This window comes from Ochotona princeps, chromosome 27, assembly GCF_030435755.1.
Source record: "Ochotona princeps isolate mOchPri1 chromosome 27, mOchPri1.hap1, whole genome shotgun sequence".
Classification (NCBI taxonomy): domain Eukaryota; kingdom Metazoa; phylum Chordata; class Mammalia; order Lagomorpha; family Ochotonidae; genus Ochotona; species Ochotona princeps.
In genome coordinates this window covers 26240635-26260483 of record NC_080858.1, presented here as the reverse complement: position 1 = coordinate 26260483, position 19849 = coordinate 26240635, and the positions used below count along the sequence as shown (strand labels likewise).

Sequence of the window (19849 nt, the reverse complement as noted above, 5' to 3'; positions counted from 1 at the left end):
GCTCGTCATTGGATGGGGAACTACCGGATGGGTGTCTGCCCCTTTTCAAAGCTCTGCGTCGGAGACTACGGAAGGCCAACTTCCGGGCTTGCGCACTGCGCCTCCGCCGGGCATTAGCGGTCAGCCCGTGCGGCCGGCCCAGCTGGCCAGGTAGGTGTGTGAGGGGGAGCGCTGGCCCCGCGTGGGCGCTCGCCTTCCTAGCACGGAGGCCGCCTCGGGATGTTGCACCCCGTCCGTCGGGGCCACGCCAGGCTGCTTCTCTCAGGGCCGCGCGCCGCCCACCTCACGGCGGGTTCTGTCCCTGGCCTATTTTTCTAGCACTGAGCGAGTTTAGTATGATGTCCGCCTGCTTGCTTGTATCTTTCCATGCCTTCCCAGGCCCCTTCTTGCATGTGGCTCTCTGTGAGCTGGCCGGAGTGCTGTTTCTTTCTTCCCTTCTCTCTCAGTCGGTTCTGACGTCAGACCGGCGGTGTGCTTGACGCCATCCCAAAGTGGGCCAAAAAGCAGCGGAAACGGCCCGGAACATTCTTGACCACAAAACTCACATTCAGTCCAGGGGTATGGACAACAAAGAATTTTAAGGGAGAGTTAGCTAGACATATTTTGGGGGAAATTAAACAGCATATTTTTTGTGTGTGAAAGAACGCCCCAGCGGGGCGGGGTGGCCTGTTGGTTGGATACCCTCTCTGGGGTTGAGGGTGCCGCTGCCCCCTCGGGAAGGAGCGTGGGCGAGAGCTGCCTCTCCCCTCTGGCCAGTGCTGCGGCTCTCCTGGCCGAGATGCCACCTTGGGGTGGGACCAGAAGGTAGGAGGGGTTTAGAGCTTCACCCACGGTCGTTTCCCTGTTGTGTCGCCAACCCTGACCGTGAAGTTCTTTGGAATTAGCTGAACATTTGACGCTTCCAGTGTGGGGTTTAGGCAAATCACTGTAAACATTCCTGGTTTCTTGTTTGTGGACCCACAAATACTGAAATGGCCCAGTTGAGTCCCAGATGGCGAGTGGCGTCTGGAGCGTGGAAGGCAGGACACAGGTCAGCACTTATCCGGACTTGTCTCACCTGCTGGTTCACCCAGAGAGCTGGAATATACAGGCATAGGTACAAGTTATTCAGTTCTCTTCAGGGAACTCAGAATTAAAAATGATGCCGAATTAAAGAAGTGCCAACCTGTTGCTTTGTGGTAAGTGTGCCTGTGCTTCTTTTGTAGGGATAGCTGAGAATGGAAGAGGATGCCCGTGACAGGAGCTGCTGTGATGCTTTGTGTTTCATGAGTGATCACATTGGCTTCTGCGGCACTATCAGAAGCTCTCCAAGTGACTTCGTGGTTACTGAGCTTGATGAACGGGGAAGGTTGGTCACTAAGCCCCTTGATGAACTTACTAACAAGAGCCACGTTGTTGAGCCAGACAGTTTGGCCAAAAGGCCAAAACTGGATCTTCAAAATGTGTCCGTTGATGAAGGTAGTAGTCAGGGGGCTAATGCTGCGGCCAGGTGCCCCAGTGGGGACCCCTGTGGTTCAGACAGGTCACCTGGTGACCAGGAAGGTCCCCTCAGTGGTAGGACATGCCAGACTGAAGAAGATGCAGAGGACGTGATAAGCTGGTTTTTAGATGGAGAAACAAATGAGCAGCTGAGTGAGTTTGCCCTGGATTTGAAAGAGAGGTGGAATTCAGGGACTGAGCTGGTCGAGTCATCTGAATTTCCCTTGGCCAAAACTTGCAGCAAAAACCAGAGGGCTGCTTTACATACGGCTGTGAGACAAAAATTTCCTTTTTTAATAACTTTAATAAAAGACAGTACAATTGTTGTAAAACCAAATCTTAGGTATAAAGAACTGTGTCACTTGGTGTCTGAAGAAGAAGCAGCTGGCTTTTTTACATATTTGAATGCAAAGGAAGAAAATTCCACCTTTTCTTTTAAGCCTGATACAAACAAAGAGCGCAGAAGAGCTGTCCACCTTTTTGTCCACAAAAGGTTTGGGGGCCTCATGGAGTCCAAGTCTTTCCCCGAGCTGGGTTGCAGTGCCAGAGACCCGAAGGTGGTGGTGACGGTAAGATTTCGGGACAGAACGCACAAGGCCAGGAAGAGGTCCCTGCTGGACGGCCAGCGGCCAGAGGTCGCGCACACAGGTACTTCAGTACGTTATTGTCGCTTTCCTTCATGAGTGCTTTCAAAGTGAAGTGTGTGAAGGCAGAAGAACTTCAAGTGAATGAACTAGAGAGGAACCGGAGGGAACACGTGGGTGTGTTACTTAGTGGAACGTGAAGACTTAGCTTACACTGAAAGCAAAAATGCTCCTTACTGATGAAAGAGTGGGTAACAGACACGGGCAAAGTGGAACTGGTTATTTTGCACTAAGAATCAACAGTGAGTGCCAATTTCATATATATATATATATATATATGTATATATATATATATATAAATAATAATTTGTTTTATTTTTGGTGATGTTTCCATAGTTGAGAGGGATCCGTTCAGCTAGGTGCAGAGGGAGGAGGAATGGGGGAGGTGGATGAGGTAGCTGCCCCCAGTCTGCTTGTTTCCTCCAGTATCTGGGAAAGTGGGGAGGGAAGGGGAGAGGGCCGCTCCCCACAGCCCAACCCCGTCAGTACCCGGATTTGAAAGCCTCTTTAACTGAAATGAAGCATTCAGAGAGAAGAAGGAATTTTTGCAGTGTGTGAAGGTGGGAAGATCGCCTCATCTCTGAGTCTGCTGGAGGATGTGTTCAGCCAGGAGGGGATCTCTGCACGCCATTCTCTGGGTGTGAAGGTTAGAGTGGGGCTGCCAGATGCTCGGGCAGTGCTCTCGGGGCTGCTGCTCTGGGGCTGTGTTGCTAGAATTCGTGTTTTAGGAGATGGAGTTAAGACTCACCATGGGGTGCAAATCCAGGCATAACTTTTCTGTTCCCTATTTGAAGGATGGAAAGAGTTTCTTTTTTTCTCTAATATTTACTTTTTAAAAATATTTGTTTATTTGAAAGATGGAAAAGCAGGGAAAGACAGAAAAGGGGCTCTTCTATCTGCTGGTTCTCCAGGTAGATGAACAGGCAGATCTGGGCCAGCTATAAGCCAGGAGCCTGGACCTGTGTCTCAGTCTGCCATGGGCCCCAAGCACTTGGGCCGTCATCCGCTGCATTCCCAGGCACGTTAGCAGGGAGCCGGGATGGAAGCAGAGCTGCTCTCCTGCATGGTGCGCCTGTGTTGCCTGCCGTAGCACCGCATCAGCCCTGCGATGGGGTGAGTTTCGGATGGCTGTTTCAGGAATTCATTTAGCAAGTGATTTCTGAGAAAACCAGCAAGCCAGATTTGTATAAGATAGTGCTTGTTGGACCGTGGTGCACGTGTTGATTCCTGTGTGGGTTTATTTTGCAATTATGACCTTAGTTCACAAAAAAGGCTAATGAAACGTGGATTGTCTTAAAGACTTGGTTTCCACAAATGTGAAGTGGGGCAATAATGCCAGGGCATGTTGCTTAATTACCAGATGATTGTTGTACTTTAACAATAGTATTCTTAAAGTTGAGTGGGCTCATTAGGGAATGATTCTGTAGCAGAAACAGGTTAATTTCCTTTCCCTCCTGGCGATTTCTGGCTCATCGTGTGGCTTGCCTTTCTCAAGGAGAAAGCTGCAGCTACAGGGCTTGGCACAGAGGGCAAGCAATAAAAGTGAACAAACGTATTAGCGTTATATGCAAGTGCAAGAGTCACTGACGAATGCTGTATGCTACTTGAAATTTTAAGAGTATAAGTTTGGGTCAGTAGTCTATAGAAAGTTTTTTTTTTAATGTATGTTTATTTATGTTTGAAAATCAGAGTTGCAGAGAGAGGAGAGACAGAATCTTCTACCCACTGATTCACTCCCCAAGCAGCTGCAATAGCTGAAGCAGCATTGGTCTGAAGCCAGGAACTTCTTCTGGGTCTCCACATGTGTGACAGGGGCCCAAACACTTGGTCGTCTTCCATTACTTTCCCAGGCACATTGACAGAGACCTGGTCAGAAGTGGAGCAACTGGGACTTGAACTCGTGGTTTAGGTGCAGGGTGAGCCTACTGTGCCGTGGCACTGGTCCCATACTTTGCTGAGGTTACGAATAGTTACGAGGACACAGCGGAAGGAGGAGCTGCAGAGTGTAGAGGAAGTGAGAAGAAGGCAACTTGAGACCCAGCGTGGCAGCCTGCACGACCTGAGGAGGCGAAAGGGATGCTGTAGCCAGAGCTTTCCACTGCGTGGCTTCTTTCTGCATCCAGAAGAAATTTAGAGGAAAAACAAACAACCCTCCCCCCCAAATGCCCCTCCAAGCTCCCAGGATGATGTGGGTGTTTAACAAATGGCTTCCAAGAAGCAGGTCACCCATGAGATGGCAGAATCTTTTGTCAGAATCTCAGCTCTGTAACAGGGGAGACGGTTCAGGCCTCCCAGGGCATGGCTTGCGGAGCCCTCGGTTGGACTCGCCCCTGGAGCAAGGTGGCTGTTGAGATTCTCTCTGTAGCCCATCCAGGTCCTCTCCAGCCCTGCCAGGGCTGCAGCCTCATCTCGGACAGCTGGAGCTGAAGCGACCCATCCAAGGCATCTCGAATTCTGACCTTCGAAGCCTGGAACGTGCTGTGAGCCCTTAATGCTTGAGGTGGCCTATGACACAACAGGAGAGGCACGCCTGATTCTAGACACACGTGACATACAGAGCCTGCTAGCCACAGCTGAAGCGAGCACCTATTCCTGGTTTCTGGACACTCCCAGCCCACTTCCACTCTCTTACCTGGGTCTCCGCCTTGTGAATTCCAGGCCACTCGTTGTTTTTTGTTTTTTTGGTTTTTTTTTTTTTTTTTGAAAGGCAGATTTTCAGAGAGATCTTCAACTGCTGATTCCCTCCCTAAATTGCCACAGAGGCTGGATCTGAGCCAATCCATAGCCAGGAGCGTCTCCTGGATCTGTCATGGGTCTGTCATGTCAGTGCAGGGGCCGAAGGCTTTGGGCTATCCTCCACTGCTTTTCCATGCCACAAACAGGGAGCTGGGTGGGAAGTGGAGCAGCCAGGCCACAAAACAGCACCCGTATGGTATATGAGCTCTGTAAGGTGGAGAATTAGCATGTTGAACCACTTGCCCTGCCCGCCCCCCTTCTGTCACATCTCACCCTGCTACCCTGCAGGATTACTGTGCCCTCCTGGGGTCTGGGGCTACACCAGGAGGTTTTGGGGGTTCACACTGGCTCTTTTCTTTGGGATCACAGTCTTGAGGTGCCTGTTCCTCATTGTCTGAAAGCGTGTGGTTTCAATGTTTGCTCCAGTTTTCTGTTTATTTGCCGTGGGAGGTCGTCTGATTCCAAATTATTTCAGCATGGCTCAAAGTATAAGCCTCTGAAGTTGAATTTTAAAGTTTGATTTAGTTGTTTTTATTTTGAATACTTTGATTTTCCCAAGTGATTAGGGATATGTTATAAACTTAACAAATTAAACTCGTAAATTAGTGACCATTAAGTTTATATAAATGTTTCCATATTGTTCATTAACTTAAGAATTAACATGAAAAAATAAATATAAATCAGTTAAATGTTTATAATTGAACAGATCTCATTCTCCTTAACATTCAAAGATCTGATTGTCTTAAATGTTACTATTCTAAATTTTGCATTTTTGTGGCTAAAAACGTACTTTTGTACTCGGGCAGTGGGCTAATATTGCAAACTAGTCAGGCAGGATTGTCCTGGCCGATTGGAAGCCCTGGCTGCTGGTTCTTGGTGCTTGCGGTGAGCGGCCCGCCGTGGAGGCTGGTGCGGTGTCGCCAGCGCGCTGCTGTCCTGGGGCTGCGCTCCCTGGGAGAAGCAGACGCGAGGGTGGTGTGTGTTGCAGTCATTGCTCGTGGAGGTGTGCGGAGTGCAGCAGTCATCGCTCGTGGAGGTGTGCGGAGTGCAGCAGTCAGCTCCTGTCCAGGCCGCACATTTCCCATCATGTCCACAAGTGCTTGACTGTTCTTTCACATATTCTAGAAGGAGGATACAGTAATGGTGAACAAAAGCAGCTTAATCCTTGCCTGGGGTCTTAGTGTCTGAAAAGAATTCTTGGGCAAGGTGCTGCTGTTGTGGCATTCTGAAGAAGGAGCAGGAGTGTGAGTGAGGGAATTCATGCCTTTTGGGGCCCGGCATGCCAGACTGCTAAGCTGAAGAATGTTCTAGTGCGTCTCTAGCTCAGGATCACGGAGGTGTGAGTGGAAGTGGCACTTGGGAAACCAAAGTGTATTTGGGCTGGATATAAATCCCACATTAAGGAACTTGATTTTTTAAATCTCTGTCTCTTTTCCTAAGCATCTGTTTGTTGAAAGGCAGAGTGAGTGTGTGGAAGGAGGAGAGACATCTCCCACCCCCCAGAGTCCCCCAGATGCTCAGTAGGCTAAGGTGGGAACCGGGACCTGCACCCGGGTCTCCCGCCGGGTGGCACAGACCCAGGTCCTTGCCGGTAGCATCAGCAGGAAGCTGCATCAGAGCAGAGCAGGCGGGACGCTGGCTGGGACTCTGCTGTGGGGTATGGGCATCTGTGATGCTGAACCCACTGTGCCTGAGCACCCACTCTGTACATCTGCAGTCAGCTGGTGTTTTCAGATAATAGTGTTTTGTTTAAAGATAGTCTTGTGTAATTACTTGTGTCATTACACTAATCCATTAGTCGGCTAAGAATGTGATTGGTATGTGGAAACTGCTTTTCTTATAACCAAGGATTAATTTTGTTTCAGCTTTTACCCTCCGAAAGGAAAATGTGGAAATGTTTGAAGCAATTGATTTTCTAGCTGCCAAACTAGGTGTGACTCCTGCAGATTTCAGCTATGCCGGCCTGAAGGACAAGAAGGCCATCACCTACCAAGCCATGGTGGTTAGGAAAGTGACCACGGAGAGGTAATGGCTGCTGCTCCGTGGGAGCTCCTTCGTGCTGCCTCACGCACAGTCAGCATGGGCTTGCCCGCAGAGCGGTACTGCGCACTGGGGGAGCTCTTGTGACTACAGTCCTCACCAGGGACCCAAACACTTGGACTGTCCTCTGCTTTCCAGGCCATAACCAGGGAACTGGATTGCAAGTGGAGCACCTAGGATGCAAACCAGTGCCCATATGGGATGCTGACACTGGCAGGCAGAAGATTAGCCTGTAGAGCCACTGTGCCAGTTCCCCATCTCTGCTTGCTTGCTTTTTTTTTTTATTAATAATACATTTTATTTTTGATGATGCTTCTATACAGTTGAGAAAGATGCATGCCCGTGTGGAAAGCCAATTAATGTGGGAAGGGTGGAGGAATGGGTGAAAGTAGATAAGACAACTGCCTCCAATATCCTTTTTTCTTCCTGTATCTGGGGAAAGTGGAAAGAGAAGCAGATGGTATCTCTAGTGCCTGGGTCCCTGTGCTCGCGTGGAAGACCTGGGTGGATTTGTGAGTTTCTGGCTTTGGTGTGGCTCCAGTGCCTGGGTCCCTGTGCTCGTGTGGAAGGTCCGGGTGGATTTGTGAGTTTCTGGCTTTGGTGTGGTCCTGCCCTGGAGCTTTCTTCTCTCACTTTGACCTTCTTTGCCTTTCAAATGAATAAACTCTGAATGTTAAATATTGCTATATAAAAGTTTATGTCACAAAGTATTTCAAAATTGTACCTATCATCAGACTGATTTGTTTTAGACTTCCAGCTTTTTCTGTCAAGAGGACTGTGCTAACGGTTCTGGCACGTCTGTGTCTTACGGATATTGACTAAGATAACTCAGGAAAGTTGAGTGAGGTAATCCTGATGCGCCGGTCACTGCTTGTCAGGTGGTCAGATGTCCACTCTGCGTGTGACTCGTGTGTGCGCTCATCTCGTCCCAGGCCTGGAGCCGAGTGGGTCCGAGAACTCCAGGTGTGAACAGGCACGTTTAGGCCAAAAGCTGCTTTTTAATCATGAAAGACAGTGACTTATTTTAGGAAGGGGGATGCCTTTGAGTTAGCTTATGGATGTACATTTTGAGTTCCTTTTAAGTACTGGTAGGATTTTACCAGATGTAAAACCCCAGAGCTCTGAAGGGACACTCAGCTCAAGTAAAGGCTGTCTAACAGAGCTGATGACTCCCTGAAAAACCCCAGGAAAGGTGGATGTAATGGGAGGGTTCTGTCATCTCCTACAGAGTCTGAGAAGTTGGGCTTAGCCGCCTGGAATGTGTTGCAAAAGGACTGAAGAGTAAGGGGGAAAGTGTCAGTGGAATTTTAGGAAAGTCTCGGTTCTGAGGAATTCTGCTTGGTGTGTTGTCAGGACAGTCTTAGGAGAGAAGGGGCAGATCTGGGTGAGAGCGTGAAGAAACCTGCCTGCAGGTGTGTCCTGGCCTGATGCGCATGTGCCGGGCCAGGGCGGTGGGAAGTATGCTTTGACTAACCTCTTAGTATTATCCACCAGAGGAAGTAGTAAACATTTATTGAAATAACAAATGTATGAATAAGAATGCAAAATAAACTCTATTAATGTTCTCATACAAGGGTCACCCAGCAACTAGCTTTTAAACCCTTCTATTAAAGCAAAATTGAAGTGTAAGATTTAGCTGAGTTTGTGTGATATGTGACCTGCAGGTTTAAAGATATTGAGAAAATAGTTGAGAACAAGAGAATGAGTGTGTTTAACGTGCGGCCTGCAAGCGAGGCCCTGAGGCTCGGCCAGCTGCAAGGAAACCACTTTGACGTCATCATCAGGGATGTAAGAAGTCAGAGTGGCGACTCTGCACCCGTGGCCGGGAGGGTCCTGGAGGCCATCGAAAACGTGAAGGTAAAGACCGCCTGCACCTGCTCCTGGGCTCCAGGGCCGCTGGCCAGCCCCAGGCCCGCATGACACCTCTGTAAAGTGATCATTGGGGTCATTGACCTAGTTGGTATTTTTTTTTCTTAACATACTTTTGTATTAAAGCAAAACATAAAGATTCATTTTAGGAACTGCCCAGATAGAAGGGGGTTTATTGTTTGTAAATTTTGCTCAGCAATTCTCTTCAGAAACTTTTGGTAAATGATGATATTTCAGAATTGTATGCAATCTTTTTTTTGTTTTTAACCTAATTTTGAATTTTCTTCAAGATTTTCTTCAAATGAGTTACAAGTCATATTTTAATATCTTATGATAAGACTACCTACATTTTTCCATGAGAGCTGCCTGGCATTTTGATCCATATGTACAGCTGTAGGCTTCAGTCTGGTTGTCTCTACTGCGAAGGGCCCAGTGACGATGTGTCCAGTGATGGTGCATAGAGGCACACAGACAGGCATGAGCTGTGTAACAGCAAACCTTATTCACAGAAATGCACGCGGAGCCGATTACCTGTAGGCTCTAGTTGTTTGACCTTTGACCTAGACCAATAGTTCTCAGCCCAAGTAGGTTTTTTTCTTTTTAAGATTTATTTATTTTTGTTTGGAAGGCAGACTTCACAGAGAAGGAGAGCTAAAGAGAGAAGTCTTCCGTCCTCTGGTTCACTCCCCAGAGGCTGCACAAGCCAGAGCCCAACTGATCTGGAGCCAGGAGCCAGGCGCCTCAGGTCTGCCACGTGGGTGCCGGGTCCCAAGGACGTAGGCCATCCTTGCTGCTTTCTCAGGTGATAAGCAGAGAGATGGATTGCAAGTGGAGCAGCTGGGAGAAGCACCAGTGTCCACAGGATGGACAGTAGGCTGCAGCACCACTGCGCCGGGCCTTCAGCCTGAGCAGCTTTTTAAAGATCTCAGCACCTTCCAGTTTCAAGCCAGTCAAAGGACAATGTGTTGTCTAATGACTTAGGTATGTTTATATATTGTCTTAACATTTATTTATTTATTTGAAAGGCAGGGTCAAGGAAAAGAGTGAGAGAGAGAAAGGAGTGAGAGATGTACTCACTAGCTCACCCCACAAATGGCTGCAGTGGCTGGTGCTGGGCTGGGTGGAAACCAGGAACCAGGCATGCAAGCCAGGGCCCCGGAACTTGACTGTCTTCTGCTCTCATAGGCACATTGGCAGGAAGCTGGATCAGAAGTGGAGCAGCCCAGTCTCGTTCTAGAATCCGTATGGGATGTTGGCACTGCTGGCTGCTGCTTAACTCACCATGCCATATTGCTGGCCATGGCATGCACCTTTTCTAAAGCTGTTGAAGTGATTCTGCCCTGTAGTTGACACTGAGAAGCAGGTTAGGCCTCTCGAGCAGGTAGACATCCGCAGTAAGCTGACTGTGGCTTCCTTGGGGATCCTTCCTCAGGGGCCCTTCGCCTGCATGTAGACGGGCCTTCTCAGGTGAAATGCCCCGGTGTGATTTGGACCTTTTTTCTTGATGGATCTTGCTGTGGTTCTGCCTTTGTTCCCACTGAAAAGCTGCTGCTAACATCTTCTCTCCTGAAAATGGAGGTGGCCTCTCTGAACTCCGATGGCGTTGATTGTCTATCTTTCCTTGGTACTTATAAACAAGCAACTAAGAATTAGGACCTCCTGCTAGAAGTCATCTTGGCTCTAGCCAGTTTTGGGGGGCGTTTCATGATTAGGGGAATATATTGAGAAACCTTGAAAACAGGAGTCTGCATATTTTTTTTACAGGGGGGTATCTCCATTGTAAGCCTTTTTTTTTTTTTTTATTGGTAATTTGCTGGGGAAAATGATTGTTCAGAGGTTTTATCTGATGTTGCTTTGTCCAAACTCAGTATCATCAGAACCTTTGAGCTGTGAGGTTTGATGCAGGGAGACCTTATTTGGTCTGCAGCTGATGTCCATGAGTGACAAAAGGAAAAGGTGCAGTTCCTTTCGTCCCCTGCCCAGGACGGCTTGTGTCGGCCCTCCGGCCTGAGCAGGCCTGGCGATGGGCAGCAGCTGCTGGCTGAGGCAGTGAATGTGCTCGCAGAGAGGGAGGACAGCTCCCCTGCCCTTCCAGAAACTGGCTGGTGCTGGTGGACAGTCTTTAAAGCCTGCAGTAAGAAGCTGGCAGTTTGAAAACGTGGCCTCCAGATTGGCTCTTGTCCAGATGTGAAGTGTGTGTCCATTTCTTGGAATCCAGGGCCACCTCGGGGCTGCTGTCCCCCAGGACCATGTGGCATTTTCTTGGCTCAGGATTTCAGAAACTGGGGCCTCCTGAGGAGCATGTGATTGCGTAAGGGAGCCGTAACTTGCAGGATTTGGACATAAACCTGCTTCTTGTTCCCATGGTCAGAGGGAAACAGAAGAATCCAGAAGTAATAAGGCTCAAGCCCTGAGACTGTCCCAGCTGGTCCCAGTGTGTGCAGGACTAGCCTGGATTTAGCATTGACTGTTCCAGTGTCCTAGACGCCGCTCAGGAGCAAGGAGGAAGTTTGCGTATTAAAACTTGCTTACACTGTGCCCGTGTGCCAGCTTCTAGCTCTGTGTTCTTGCTGTTAGAGGAAATGAGCACTTAGTATGTCTCAGACAGTACGGTCCTGTGCAGTTACTGGTGATTGCAGAATTTTTGCATTAAAACTGTGATGACATAGTTTGCCATAATTGTGTTTATTTTTCTCTTAGTTGGTTATTTTGTCTTTGTAGAATAAAGGCTTTGTGAATTACTATGGACCTCAACGATTTGGGAAGGGAAAGAAAGTTCACACAGACCAAATTGGATTGGCCTTGCTGAAGAATGAGATGGTATGAGTTTTAAAAAGCAATTTGGTCTGTTTCGTTATTGGTGTTGTATGGCCTGTAAATGATGTTATAATGTCATATGACCCTTGGCACGAAAGAAAGGCTCCTGGCCCTGGCAGTCAGGCATTTCTGTGGCATCCTTCCTGAGACTTGGCAGTCTGGGAGCGCCTGGCAGGGCTCAGGAGCTCAGGGGGGCCGGGCTGCCTCTCGGTTGTCCCTTGGCATGGGTCTACTGCCAGGAGAACAAGCATGGTGTCGGCTCGAGATTTGGGTTTCCACAGCAGGACTACTTGTAGGGTGGGGACCGAATGAGAGAAAGAGCAGAAACCACTGTATCTCTCTCTTTTTTTAAAAAAGATTTATTTATTTTTATTGCAAAGTCAGATATACAGAGAGCAGGAGAGACAGAGAGGAAGATCTTCCATTCGATGATTCACTCCCCGAGTGACCACAACGGCCAGTGCTGCACCGATCCAAAGCCAGGAGCCAGGAACTTCCTCCAGGTCTCTCATGTGGGTGCAGGGACTTTGGGCTGTCCTCGACTGCTTTCCCAGGCCACAGATAGGGAGCTGGATGGGAAGTGGAGCTGCTGGGATTAGAACCGGCGTCTCTATGGGATCCCGGGGCGTTCAAGGCAAGGACTTTAGCTGTTAGGCTATGCCACCGGGCTCGACCATTGTGTCTGTTAATAATCTGTGATTTTAATGATTTCCTCTGTGCTCCACAAGCTGGTGAGTGTGGAGAGGCCGCTGCCAAGCATGAGTTTCAGGTGGTACAGCTATTTGGGGACTGTCCGCGAGGCTGATCCTGGCACTCAGAGCCGGGTCCTTCCTGTGCCAAGAAACTCTGCTTCCTGGCCTTTGCGGTCTTCTGAGTGTCAGGGCAGGTGGAACCCCTGTAGCCCAGGGCTGCAGCATCACGCACCTCTCCCCTGAAGTTGGTGTGTCTTGTGGTTGTCACCGAGTGTTCCTTTGCACGGTGAGCATCTGCCGTCTCCTGCTCAACACCCTATCCCTGGTCCCTCACCCAGCACCCAGCACATGGCAGAGGTCCCTGGTCCCTCACCCAGCACCCAGCACATGGCAGAGGTCCCTGGTCCCTCACCCAGCACCCAGCACATGGCAGAGGTCCCTGGTCCCTCACCCAGTACCCAGCACATGGCAGAGGTCCCTGGTCCCTCACCCAGTACCCAGCACATGGCACAGGTCCCTGGTCCCTCACCCACACCCAGCACATGGCAGAGGTCCCTGGTCCCTCACCCAGCACCCAGCACATGGCAGAGGTCCCTGGTCCCTCACCCAGCACCCAGCACATGGCAGAGGTCCCTGGTCCCTCACCCAGCACCCAGCACATGGCACAGGTCCAGTCCATTTGCTACTTTCATAATGAATGTCTCAATGAGTGAATGCTGAAAAAAGAAAATCAGGTAGGAGTTTGGGTTGGATAATCTCTGTTAAGAACCTTCTCTTCTTTAAGACACATAGTCGGGAATAAATCTTAGTGCTGGAGACAGTGATAAGATACATAAACTAGTTAACAACATGCAAGAAAAACACATCTGGTATTTGTTTTTGGTTTACCATAAAATGGTAACGCTGGCAACTTCTTGACGTTATGGCAGTTATTTTTAAGATCAAAGAGTTTGGGGAATTATGAACGCTAAGTAATGTGTGGCCTGATGTTTTTTCCTGTAGGTATTGGTGAAATCTGAGGACTTAGGTGCTTCCCTTACATTGTGTCTGTAGCACGGCAGCACAAGTGAAGAATGAGAATTAGAAGTCCCAGCCCATGATACTTTAACCTATTCATAAAGTTATTTTGTACAGAGGTGTTTCTATTTATAATGTGGTTTAGTTTTTGAAAGCCTGTTGAGAAGATCATAGCATCAAATATCCTTATTCAATGCGTATACTTTTAAGTTGCCAGAGTTTGAATTTTTTCCTTTTTTTAATTCAGTATCTGCTTGATTTCTCAAGGTGAAGTCTGTAAAATTATTTTTGACACCAGAAGATGTGGATGATCCTGTAAATAGAGCAAAGAGATATTTTCTTGAAACTGGTATGTTGTGTAACTGCTTTAACCTAAACAAAACCAGGTAGCTGAGTGATGTAAGACATGACTGAGAAGGCGGAGGTGGTTGTGTGCTGTATGATGAACCGTTTTATCCCATGACCCATGCATTCGTTGCCAAATCTCTGGGATTCTGTCTGTTCTGACTCTTGCATTGAGGTAGAGGTAACAGAGAAATATTTTTTTCGGGTTCCTTGGCCAACATCCTGTGGGAAGAGGGGAGTTCAGATTCTGAGCCTGCCCTGGCGATTGTGTGTAGACCAGCACTGATGAGGATGCACACACAGAACGATGGCAGTCATTCATCGTGGCTGGAGGAGACAGGTGTTAACTGGGGAGAGCTCGTTCACGCTGTCTATGCTTCATGTCTGGTTTTTGATGCCATCACTGCTCAGCCCTCTTGATTTTGAAAACAGTGAATGTGGTGGCAGCTGCTGAGTGCTCAGCAGGAGGAAGGACCAGTGTCTGTGTGACTGCACGTGGCTGGCACGGGCTTGACTTTGGTAATCCCATGTGAGCAGGTGTGTGACTGCGCGTGGCTGGCACGGGCTTGACGTTGGTAATCCCATGTGAGCAGGTGTGTGACCGCGCGTGGCTGGCACGGGCTTGACGTTGGTAATCCCATGTGAGCAGGTGTGTGACCGCGCGTGGCTGGCACGGGCTTGACGTTGGTAATCCCATGTGAGCAGGTGTGTGACTGCGCGTGGCTGGCACGGGCTTGACGTTGGTAATCCCATGTGAGCAGGTGTGTGACCGCGCGTGGCTGGCACGGGCTTGACGTTGGTAATCCCATGTGAGCAGGTGTGTGACCGCGCGTGGCTGGCACGGGCTTGACGTTGGTAATCCCATGTGAGCAGGTGTGTGACCGCGCGTGGCTGGCACGGGCTTGATGTTGGTAATCCCATGTGAGCAGGTGTGTGACTGCACGTGGCTGGCACGGGCTTGACGTTGGTAATCCCATGTGAGCAGGTGTGTGATGCGATGACTCATTTCCTCAGCCTGCGTGAGAAACCCCAGGTGTGTTGAAGTCCAGTCCAAGGCCCCACCCAAGTAAGCATCTGCCGGCAGGTGCAGTGGGCTACATTTTAGAAAGCATCACCTTGGCTGGTGACTGTGCCCTTGCAGCATCCAGATCACAGTCCTTTGTGGTTCTAGAAATTCTGTGTAGCAATTATCACAGCTGCCTAGTCTCTAGCTCCTGGGATGGGCATTTCACATCCTTAGGAGGGTCTGTGTCGCTCCTGCCCCTGACTCCAGCTCCCTGCAGATGTGTGTTTTGGGAGGCACCAGGTGACGGCCCGAGCAGCTGAGTCCCTGCCGCCCTCCTGGCTTCAGCTGGACCCGCTCTTGGCCAGGAGGGGCTGGTCATTTAGGCAGTAAACCAGTGAGTGAGAGTTCTCTAGCTCCTTACCTACGCAGCATCCATCCACCTGTCTCTCTGAAATATGTGTATGTATGTGTGTGAGTCTTGTGTATATGTACATTTATGTTATATATATATACATATTAATGTGTGCATACATGTGTTTATGTGTGTGTACTTATGAAGAAATCACCAGTAAGGAATTGCCAATCCCTACCAGCTCAGCAGTTTATTTAAACTGAGTATTTTGTTTGTAGTTTATTCTGATGTGAAGAACTGTGGCACGCAATTACCAACGCTTGGCTTCTTTGCTTAATTTTTATTTATTTATTTGAAAGGCAGAATAAGAGAGAGAAGGAAAGACAGAGAAGCTTTCTCTCTGTATTGGCACTGCCAAAGTGCCTGCAACAGTAGGACGGTGCCAGGCTGAAGCCACAAGCCAGCCACTCCAGCCCAGGTCCCCGCTGTCAGCCGCTGCCTCCCAGCTGTGCAGTAACGGAGAGCTGGGTCCGAGGTGGAGCAGCAGGGCGGAGGAGGCGCTGCTGTCCCAAGTGTGCCCACAGCACCTTTCTCTGCTGCTCTTTGTTGAAGCTGAGTGAGTCCTAGGAGTGCTGTTGTCCCAGACCTGCGTGTGAGTGGCTGGGCTTAGAGAAGCGTTAGCATGTTCATGTTCATGTGATGTTCATGATTCTTGCCTGGCACAGGCCTGCAGGGCTGGCCTCCCAGTCCAAGGGGCTGACTCTGGTTTGCTCTTTCAGAGGATGCCAAAGGCACGCTCGCAATGATGCCTGAGTTCAAAGTTCGAGAGAGAGCGCTGCTGGAGTCCCTGCGTCGCTTCGGCCTGACGGAGGAGGGCTGTAAAGATGTGTGGTTCTGTTTGCCCTACGCCATGCGCATGTTCTACGTCCACGCCTACAGCAGCCGAGTCTGGAATGAGGCTGTGTCTTACAGGCTCGAGGCCTATGGAAGCAGAGTGGTGGCAGGCGACCTGGTGCGCCTGGGCCCCGTTCCTAACGAGGAGCAATCCTCCGACACCAAAGTGCGTACTGCGTGGGAGGCTCTGCAGTGACACTTTCAACACGCTGGTTATTTTCTTTTATTTGCATTTCCTCATCACCGTCTTCTGCTTTGCTGCCAGATGAGGCTTGGTGCTTACCCGTAAATGGTACAAGAAGTGCTGTGGAGTGAGGGCCGTAAAGCTTCCTTCAGACAGTAGTGCAAGCAATGCCCCTGCGGTCCTCTAAAAGTAGGCATCTGTGCTGCCATGGGCTCTGGTCCTGACTTCACAGTAAGGGTTCTTCCAGAGCAGCAGTCTTGTTTGGCCATGTCCTGCTAGAATTTTCTGGATACTTTCCTGTCAAGTCTGTGCCACCAGAGATCGTATTCTGTTAACACCGAGAAGAAAAAAGCAGGGATTGGAGGCTTAAAACTCAAACTCCGAAAGGGCAGAAAAAAAAGGTTTTTATAGTAATGATGTATGGGGCATGTAATATGTGTATTTTATTTCTAAAGATTTACTTATTTTTATCTGAAAGGCAGAGTTTACTGAGAGAGAAGTAGAGACCCAGAGAGGTCTTTCATCTGCTGGCTCACTCCACAAATGGTTGTAATGGTCCCAGCTGAGCCCACCCAAAGCCAGGAGCCACGAGTTTCTTCTGGGTCTTCCATGTGGGTGCAGGGACCAAGGACTTGACCCATCCCCTGCTACCTTCCCAGGCCATAAGCAGGAAGCTGGATGGAAGTGGAGCAGCCGGGACTTGACCCGGCGCTCCTGTGGATTCTCAGTTCTGCAAGGGTAGGATCAGCCTGGTGTGCTGCCCCAGCCCTGAGTGTGACTTGGATAGGCAAGGTGTGAGCCAGATTTGCCGTTTTCCTGTTAGTGACCTAGAGGCATTGCCTTCAGTGTAGTGCTTCCGGTTTTGCTGTGCAGGTGGGTCCTTCCCTCTCCTGTCCTTCACTTCTGTGGGCCTGAAGTAGGTCATTGACCTGGAAGTACATTGCACGACTCAAATGCAAAACAGCTTACTGTACTCCAGCATCATCACCTCCACTTCACAGACAAGTTCCAAAAATCAATGAAAGCATTGGAGCGTATTTTATATAGTTAGCACCATAAAATTACTGAATGTTAAAGCACAAAAGGATAATACAGACGTTCACATATGTCTGTGTGTATGTGTATATATATATATATATATATATATATATATATATATATATATATATATATATACTTATCTAAATTTGAAAGGCATGGGTCCGGCACAGTAGCCAAGTAGCTAAGTCCTTGGCTTGCACACACTGGGATTCCATAGGGATGCCAGTTCAAATCCCAGCAGCCTCGCTTCCCATCCAGCTCCCTGCTTGTGGCCTGGGAAAGCTGTCAATGATGGCCCAACTTGAAGAACAGTCTGGTGCTTGGACGGGCTCATGCGAGTGCAGCTCTGGGAGACCCTGATGGGAGTGTGCTTCTTATCCAGGAGTCAGGTCGCACAAAATGGGGCTGGGGGTGCTGGGGAATCTGGGACATTGGGAATCGTATGCATTTTCATTTTTTTTTTTAATAGGTCCATCTGGTTACCGAGGAAGAGGAATTGGCTAATATGTATGCAATACATCAGGTAAATTCACTTAAAAATCATGATCACTTGGATTTGTTTCTGCACATTGTCCCTAAAAGACAAAATGTTGGCTCTTTTTTAAAAAATACTTTCCTTAAAAGAGACATTGATCTCCCATCACACGGGTTCATGCCCCGAGTGTCCACAGCAGCCAAGGCTGGGCCAGGCTGAAGCCAGAAGCTATAAGCTCCTGCTGTCCTCCCATGTGGATGGCAGGTGCCTAAACATTGGGTCATCTTCTGATTTCCTGGCCGTTAGCAGGAAGCTGGATCATAGGCCGAACCGTGGAGGCCAGGGCCTGCGCGCTGACATGGAGCCACAGTACTTACAGTGCTGGCCTCTCACCTGCTTTTTTTTTTTTTTTTTTTTAAGATTTATTTATTTTTATTGGAAAGGCAGATATACAGAGAGCAGAGACAGAGAGGAAGATCTTCCGTCCAATGGTTCACTCCCCAAGTGACCGCAATGACCAGGTCTCCCACACTGGTGCAGGGTCCCAAAGCTTTGGGCCGTCCTCCACTGCTTTTCCAGGCCACAAGCAGGGAGCTGGATGGGAAGTGGAGCAGCCGGGATTAGAACTGGCACCCATATGGGATCCCGGCGCGTTCAAGGCGAGGACTTTAACCACTACACTATTGTGCCGGGCCCCTTGCCCTGCTTTATTTAAAAATAAAACAATGTCATCATACTCACTGGTTTTGGTTTACAGTGCTTCGAGGTGGATAAGCTGTACTCAAGCACTTTGAAAATGAAGCTAGAGAGCAGAGCATTGCCCCCTCTGCTTAGTTCGCCTCTGCCTGGCCCAGTCCCAGGACCCGCCACTGCTCCACTGCTCCCTGACTCTGCTGAGAGGTCGTGTGATTGGACTCGTGCGTCTGTGCCTGGCTGTAGCCTTCACTGCGCGCCGTTGGGCTTGCTCGCTGTGCTCCCCCTTCCCTGCCTTCGCTGCTGCTCAAGAAGCTGTTGGGCGTCCTCAGGGAGGGCGGCTCAGCCCAAGGTGGCGGGGATGACTCATGAAGCCGTGTTTTCTCAGCTACTTGGGTGCTTTTTTATTTTTGAGTAAGAGAAAATATTAAATTACCACCAAAAGCAGTGATTGTGCCTTTGAGCAGTACATTTACCTGGTGTTAGAGAAAGTATAATCTGTTGGGATTGTGTAATTTTTGTAGAAATTCAGTCTCTTTGGTTAATGAAACGTACCTGCATTTTATGAGTGTGGTCGGCGCCCTTGGTTAGATGTATTCATCTGGCAGATGGAACAAGTACCATTGCACAGTGTCCGGAGCCTGGCCTGCCCTGGGCTGCCCGTGAGGTGTGCATCCTAGGCCCTGTTAGAGCCGGGCTCAGTCATGAAACAGACGTAACGTACAGAACTAGGCTGCCGTTTCCTTGCAGAGCCTGTGTCCTGTGTGTGTTGTTGCTTCTCTTTCACAGGTGGTTCTTCCTGTGCCTGGCTACAGTGTTCGGTACCCAGAGAACCTGGTGGGGCGGTGGTACCAGGAGCTGCTCAGCAGGGATGGCCTGCAGACGTGCAGCTTCAGGCTGCCTGCTCTGGCTCTGAAGGTACCAGGATGCTACCGACACATCGTGAAGCAGCCACACAACGTCGTGCACCAGCTGCTGGAGGACCACGGCTCTGAGGTCAGAGGGGAAGGCACCGCCGGCACTGGAGCGCCTTTGTCTCTTAGGATCTCGTTCGACCTTGATGCTTCCTGTTATGCCACAGTGTGCCTGCGGGAAATGATGAAGCACGAGGGTTAACGCTGACACTGCGGGTGCTGGGGTCTGTGTCACTGTGAAGGAAAGGGGCTCTGCTGCCACCTGAGCATGTGCCATCTGGAGGGGTTGACTGGACGCTGCAGCGTGGGGCCCGAGGGTGTCCGTGCCTGGATATGAGTCATGTCCGGCCGTGGCTCACGGTCTCTGTTACACAGCGTGCCAGTGGTCTTCGTTCCATGTCGGGAGAACTGCACTCTTAAAATCCTTTGAACATCCAAAAGTGCGAGCTCTAACATTTCAGGGAGAAGATTGTGAAGTCATGTTCATGTTCTGTAGCTCCTTGAAGGCACACTGGCCAGCGGGTTGGCGGCAGTCAAAACATCTTGATAGGAGGCAGGAGCAGCCATCTGCTGCCCCTTGATTCTGAGTGGACTGGTCAGACCAACCATCAGCAGGCTATCCTGGACTTAGGCCTTCATGACACGAAAAGC

At 49.5% G+C, this 19849-nt stretch overlaps 1 protein-coding gene across 4 annotated transcripts; it reads left to right on the top strand.

The window, feature by feature from the left end:
• Positions 1–79: 79 nt before the first annotated feature.
• PUS7L (pseudouridine synthase 7 like) lies at positions 80–19485 on the top strand. 4 transcript variants are annotated; one of them, XM_004597886.4, is made up of 9 exons: positions 80–150; positions 1206–2127; positions 6725–6884; positions 8564–8756; positions 11490–11588; positions 13562–13643; positions 15777–16057; positions 17586–17639; positions 19074–19485. In XM_004597886.4, the coding sequence occupies exons 2-9, from the start codon at positions 1218–1220 to the stop codon at positions 19398–19400; spliced, it is 2106 nt and encodes a 701-aa protein (XP_004597943.4). In that variant the 5' UTR covers positions 80–150; positions 1206–1217; the 3' UTR covers positions 19401–19485. The 4 variants fall into 4 exon arrangements, with proteins under 4 accessions (XP_004597943.4, XP_058511959.1, XP_058511961.1 ...); XM_058655976.1 differs by lacking the exons at positions 13562–13643; positions 15777–16057; XM_058655978.1 differs by lacking the exons at positions 80–150; positions 13562–13643; positions 15777–16057 and having other exon boundaries at positions 1209–1348.
• Positions 19486–19849: the final 364 nt, after the last annotated feature.